The sequence below is a fragment of the Lagopus leucura genome, unplaced genomic scaffold (genome assembly GCF_019238085.1).
Source record: "Lagopus leucura isolate 7727_CA_CO unplaced genomic scaffold, USGS_WTPT01 Super-Scaffold_100026, whole genome shotgun sequence".
NCBI classification, from domain to species: domain Eukaryota; kingdom Metazoa; phylum Chordata; class Aves; order Galliformes; family Phasianidae; genus Lagopus; species Lagopus leucura.
The window spans coordinates 4,507,274-4,513,311 of record NW_024962277.1 but is presented as its reverse complement, the minus strand read 5'-3'; the positions used below and the strand labels follow the sequence as shown (position 1 = coordinate 4,513,311).

Sequence of the window (6,038 nt, the reverse complement as noted above, 5' to 3'; positions counted from 1 at the left end):
CTTTCTCAAAACTCACTAAAAGGACGTTCATTTTCATAATTATTATTTTGAAAATGTAGTAGATAATTTGATTATCTAGTAGTTACCTACTACATCTGTTGACTGTCTAGGGTTAGATAGCTTTTGAAATAGGCAAAACTACATGTTTGCAGTTCCAGACCAAGTGTGTAAAAGCATCTCTCTTTCATGGTTTTATTAGGAGTCTTTGGAGAGTATCTGTAGTTTCTGCTACATGGTGCTGTTCTCCTCTGTAAGGACGGGGATTGGAAACCAGGCACTGGGAAGGCCAGAACCCTGGGGTTTGATGGACTTCTGCAGACTTCAGCCTTTTTCTTTAGGACGCTTTGTTTGTTTTAGATTCAGGTCTTATTACTCATGGGTTTGCCAATAGTGTCTTTGCGTTGAACTTTGTCTCTTTCAAAACAGCAATCGAGGAACAGGTGAAGGCAACTCAATTGTGTGACTGGAAGGGGTGGAGTCTGGCTGCACCTCTCTTAGACCTCATTTAAGGGCTGACTGCCTCTGGGAAGGATCTCCGTTGGAGATTCCTCCTTTGTGGAGCCTAGATCTTCAGAGATGGTTGAGCTCTTTTCCTTGTAACGCCTTTCTGCTGCTCTAGGCCCTTCATCGTTACACCTCCTGTATCACCATTCTATCGCCTTTCTGATTCTTGCAGTTTTCATTGCTGCAAACTTCTGACCCGTGTGTGGCTGATTAAACCAGCCCCCAGAAGCAGGTGGCTCATGGCTGCAGCAGCTGAATCCACTCAACAGATTGGAGAAAAGCAACTCCCAAAACAAGGCCAAGAAGTGGCATGGAGATAGAAGATTTCTCTCTCCACAGGACACTAAAAGTGATGGTTTCCACCTAACAGGGCTTCGTATGAGACTGAAGTATATCAGAAGTGTTGAGGTCTTTTTTTTTTTTTCCTAAGTCTTCTCTGTCATTCTTTATTTATTGTTAATTGTGGGTGAAGGATAGCTTGCAGATGAAATAGAGACATGAATAAGAAAGCGATGAAAGTGAGGGTTCGTAGCAGTTCTGCTGAATGTTTTTTTAACAAAATAGTACCTTTATCACAGGGTCACACACACTATTTTAACAATGGTTTGTTCAGAACAAATATCCTGAAAATACTCTCAAAAAATAAATCGGGAAGTGGTAATTTCAGAGAAAGCCAACTGGAACTCCGAAGTGTTAATTCTGTTTTGAATTTGTATAATTCTTGCTTGGTTTCATTACGTACTTCTCCCAATGGCTGCAATACTGCCACTGGGAAAAGTATCACTATAGGTGGAGGTGCTGCCCTTGCTGTTCCCACACACCTCACGGCTGCTCCAATCATACGCATCAGTGCATGGGATTGCTGCTTTGAGACCAATGAAGGAAAAATAAAACCAAAATGCAGGGTTTTGGCTTCTGCTGTGGAGTGCTGAAAATGAAAAATTTTGGAAAGATAATGGAGTGTGGGTTTTTTTTTTCTTTCTTTCTTTCTCTCTCCTTCGTGAGACACTAAAAATGTTGGGGTTGGCTTAGGATGGGAATGGAGCCATTGCAACAGGTCGAGGCGCTGAAGGTTTGAGGAACTGAGGGTTCGCAGTGCGCACGTGGGCACGAGAACCGGGCGGGGAGGCGTCCAGAGCGAGGGATGCGTTCACCGCAAGGCGTGGAAGGGGCGGCCCCGAACCCACTCGCGTCTGGGTGCTGATACGGGCGCGGAGAGCAGGGCTGGCGCCAGTAGCAGGCGGCTGCGGGGCGGCGGTGTGCGGAGGCGCGCTCGGGGGCGGGCTGCGGGCCGGCGGCGGAGGGGTTAAAGCGGCGGCGGTTCTATTTGCGGCCGTCGGAGCTCCGGGCGATTAGCGAGCGGCTCCGCACCCCCGCCCGGCTCGGCCCCAGGAGCGCGGCAGCAGCAGCAGCAGGTGGCGGCGGCGGCGGCGGCGGCGGCAGTGGCAGTGAGGAGGGAGTTAAGCCCGCGGCGGCGGCGGCGAGCGGCAGGAGGGGGCTGAGGAGGAGCGGCACCGGGAGGAGGGGGCTCGCGGAGCGGGCGGCAGCAGGAGGGGGGACCGACGAGCTGGCAGCGGCTCTAGCGGTTGCTAGGGATGGAGAGATCCCGTGTCACCCGGATGTGAGTGTCATGTTGGCCCAAACTCGGAGGGATTTGGCAGCGGCGAAGCAGCGGCAGCAGCGGCGGGAGGAGGAGGAGCGGGAGCAGCCCCTCGCGCGTCGCTAGTCGCTACCATGGGGGTCGGGTAGCGGAGCGCAGGGCTGCGCGCACCTGGCTCGGGGCGGCGGGGGACGTCTCGGCCCTGGGCTTTTTTCTTTTTCCTCTCGCGCGCCGAAGAAAGTGGGAATCATGCAGCACCACCACCAGCAGCAGCCCGAGCAGCACCCAGAAGGTAGGAGCGGAGCGGGCAGCAAGGGCAGCGGCGTGCCCGGGGCTGAAGGAGGGGGCGCGGGGGAGGATTTGTGAGGGATTTGGGAGATGGGGATTAAGGAGGGAGGAAAAGCGTTGGGGCCGGGGTGGGTTTGGTGCGGGGAGGGGGCGAGCTGCCGGGCTCTGGGAAGGGCGCGGAGCGAGGTTCGGCGGCAAGCGGGATGCTGCGCGAGGCTGGAGCTGAGGGCGGGAGGACGGACGCGGCTCCGCTCGCGCCGCTCCGAACCGGGTGCGGGGGCACAGCGCCAGCGGCAGCGGCTGGGGGCGGGCGGCTGAGGGGGCGCCACGGGGCTGCGCCGGTCCCGTGCCGGCTCCGCACGTCCTTCCCTGCCGCGTTCGAACGATTCTCCCCCCGCTCCCCCATATGAGCCGCGAGTCCGTTGCTGCGTGCCCGCCGGGGGCAGAGGTTCCCCGGGGAGCACGGCGCTCGGGCTTTGTTTCGCTCGCTAGCACCGATGAGGAGAATGACAGCTAGATGCATCGATCAGCGGCTGTTTTGCGCCGAACCACGTTGCACGGCATCCCAGGGGGCAGGCGGAAGGCGGGGGAGATGCTGTCAAATTGCTTGAGAAATTAAAAAAAAAAAAAAAAAAAAAAAGAAAAAAAAGAAAAAGGAAAAAGGGGGGGGAGGAGGGGGGGGAACCGGCAGAAAGCCTTTGCAAAACGTCGACATCGGCTCCGCCACCCCCGAGCAACCTTCCCCCCACCGAGGCCGGGCGGTAGGGGCTGCCCGGCTCCCGCCACCCGATGCCGGCTGCGGCCCCGCGCTGACCCCGCCGCCCCGGGAGCCATCTTAGAGCCCCCGCGGCCGCCCCTCACGCAGGCACGGAGCGGCGGGGCCGTGCTCGCACACGTCGACGCACGTTCAGGGCTCTCGCGTCGTTGCCGTTATCTCCTCTCCCACAGTCTAGGAAGGGAGGGCTGTGCTCCCCTCTTTGACGAACGGCGGTCGCTGGGGAGTTATCTTCCCCTCCTGCCTGGGCAGATCCGTTCCGCTTGCCAGCCCTGATTCCCTGCGCGTGGATTCTGCCATCATTCCTCCATGTTCTGCCCACCCAGGCATCTTCAAGTTTTGAATTTCACTTAGGAGCTGCTCCTTCCTACAGGTGCACGTAGGAGTCGGCTCTGCTGCTCCAGTCAGGAGCGGAGATCTGTGCGAGGAGGTGGCATTGAGCCATCTAAATAAAAAGAGCTCAAAAACCTTGTTTAGAAGGTACGATTTATGTAGTGGAACCTCATGAAGAAGTAGAAAGAAGCATTCCTTTGCATTGGTTTCACATGTGAAACTCTACCTTATCAACATATTTACCACCACACACTATGGGAATTTAACTTGTGGGAGGCATCCCTGTGTTCTGCTGTGAGAACGCAGAACGAGGTGAGATTCAACTTGCTTACAGGATTTCTTTTAATCTTTCTGTTTGGGAAGGTAGATTGGTTGTTTTCCATTGAAAAGCATGCGTAAATGACTTTTTGTGCTGAACGCTAAGGTTCTGCAGCAGAGTTGGTCATTAGGAGGAGGAATGCTTCACTGGATAAACATGGTGACAGTAAAGCTGCCATCAAGTCTGTAGTAAGTGGGAGACTCAAAATGCAAAGTGTTGCTGAAGCACTTGTCTTGACACTTAGATTTGACTTGAAGTTATAATGCTGACTCCTGAGCATATTTGGCTACTGTTCAATCACATATATGCATACGTATATCTTCAATTACGTGTACGTATATTTATTTGCCTACAGTCATATATATATATACTGCAGAGCATGAGTGTATGCACATATATAGGCATCACACCATCAAGAGGTCTTAAAATAATCTTTTCATCGAAAACACAGTGACACATTATAGCATAAAAAGTTATAAACAAGTTTTTTTTTTTTTTCTTCCCCTTTTCTCTCACAGAGGCGAACTATGCAAGCAGCACCAGAATTCCTCTCCCTGGTGACGGACCAACTACTCAGTCCAACAGTTCAGCACCATCCAAGCAAACTGTTCTGTCTTGGCAAGCTGCAATTGATGCTGCTAGACAAGCAAAGGCTGCCCAAAATATGAATTCCACCACAGCCCAGCCTGTAGGATCTCTGTCCCAAAGAAAACGCCAGCAATATGCCAAGAGCAAAAAACAGGGTAATACATCTAATAGTCGGCCACCCCGTGCCCTTTTCTGTTTATCCCTCAACAACCCCATACGAAGAGCCTGCATTAGTCTAGTAGAATGGAAGTATCCTTTGATGCAGTTTCAGTTTGTCTGTTTCTTGAGTTTTTTTAGGTGTATCAAGACTGTCTTACTATGTCTCTGATAGCAGCACAGCTAACACTGTACTTCTCCTACCTATGTGTGTAACTCTCATTAACATTAATGGTAGCTAGTTTTGCATAAATGGCTCTTGATCGATGTCATAATAACAGGATGTTGTTTCACTAAAGTAAGTAAATGAAATCAGAGAAGAGCTCATAGCTATTGCTTTCTTTTCTTAGGGGAAAAAGGGAACGCATTCAGAATTTAACCTTCTAAATTTATAAGCTTGCATTATATTCCATCAAATCTCCACATTCTGTTCATTACCGTTCTAAAGAAGGCCGAATGCTTAAGAGTGCATCTAGCAGTGCTTACTTGGAGATGACCTAAGATGTGAAACCTTTATCTTCCATCTTGTGCTCAGATGTATTACTATTAAGGCAAATGGGCCGAATGTAGAAATTGTTTAAAAATTATGTTTTCCAACTGCTAAAAGTGATGTTTTCTTAGCTAAGCTAAGGATTCACTGTTGGTACATACAGGTGCCTGAACTATATTCATCTTTTGAACTTCTACAACAATTCTACCATCAAATATTTGGAAGCATGTATGACTGTAGGTAGGAGACCAGACCAGACACACCAGCTTCTCCTTGGGGTGGTGTGTGTGCTGGGAAGGATTGCTTCATCTTTGTCTCAGTGGTTGTGATTTGAAAGTCTGTGGATTTCTTTGGAAGAAGTAATATCATGCAGATATGATATATTGTTTAATTCTCAAGAAAGAAGTTTGAAATAGAAGATAAAGGTTTGTTGAGGTACAAGGGGAAAAATGTTTGCCTGTTAGCCATGGCAACATTCCTGTAGCAGGAAATAGCTGTTCAGGAGAGTACATTACAAAAGTAAAGCTCATTTTCTTACTTTAAACAGAACACCCATGCTGGCAGTATGAGATGTTCCTCGTTTATAGGGCTTGTTTTTTCAATTCTTTGAATGTAATTAAAGATAGTGAAACAGATTCTACTTTCATTTTAAACTGGTAGAAGTCCAACTAATTTCAGTAGATTGGCCTCTCCTTGGCTAAGGTCAGTTAAATTAAATTGCTGTGAACCTGAAGTGGAATAATGCAAGGCTGAGTTGGTCCCAGTAGCACTGTATCATGAAACAAGCTTGTAAGTCTTGCACTGATGTGGTTTGTTCATTTCAGTCTGGAGAATGCTGTGTATTAAGATGGGTGCTCTGTTTTTTTGTGTACAATGTAATGGTTGTTGATATTCATAGGCTTTTATGGACATAAAAAAAACAACCCTGGTGGTGACAAACTTTGCGTTGCCAACAAACAAAATTTAAAAGTACTTGATGGCCATG

General features: G+C 49.6%; 1 protein-coding gene across 1 annotated transcript in view; it reads left to right on the top strand.

Moving 5' to 3' along the window:
* Positions 1-2,353: 2,353 nt before the first annotated feature.
* The window catches only part of CACNA1D (calcium voltage-gated channel subunit alpha1 D), a 164,536-nt gene continuing 160,851 nt past the window's right edge, over positions 2,354-6,038 (top strand). Inside the window, exons 1-2 of the mRNA XM_042880189.1 lie at positions 2,354-2,396; positions 4,338-4,656. Of these exons, the coding sequence (XP_042736123.1) occupies positions 2,354-2,396; positions 4,338-4,656 (362 nt within the window). The remainder of the gene's footprint in view (positions 2,397-4,337; positions 4,657-6,038) is intronic.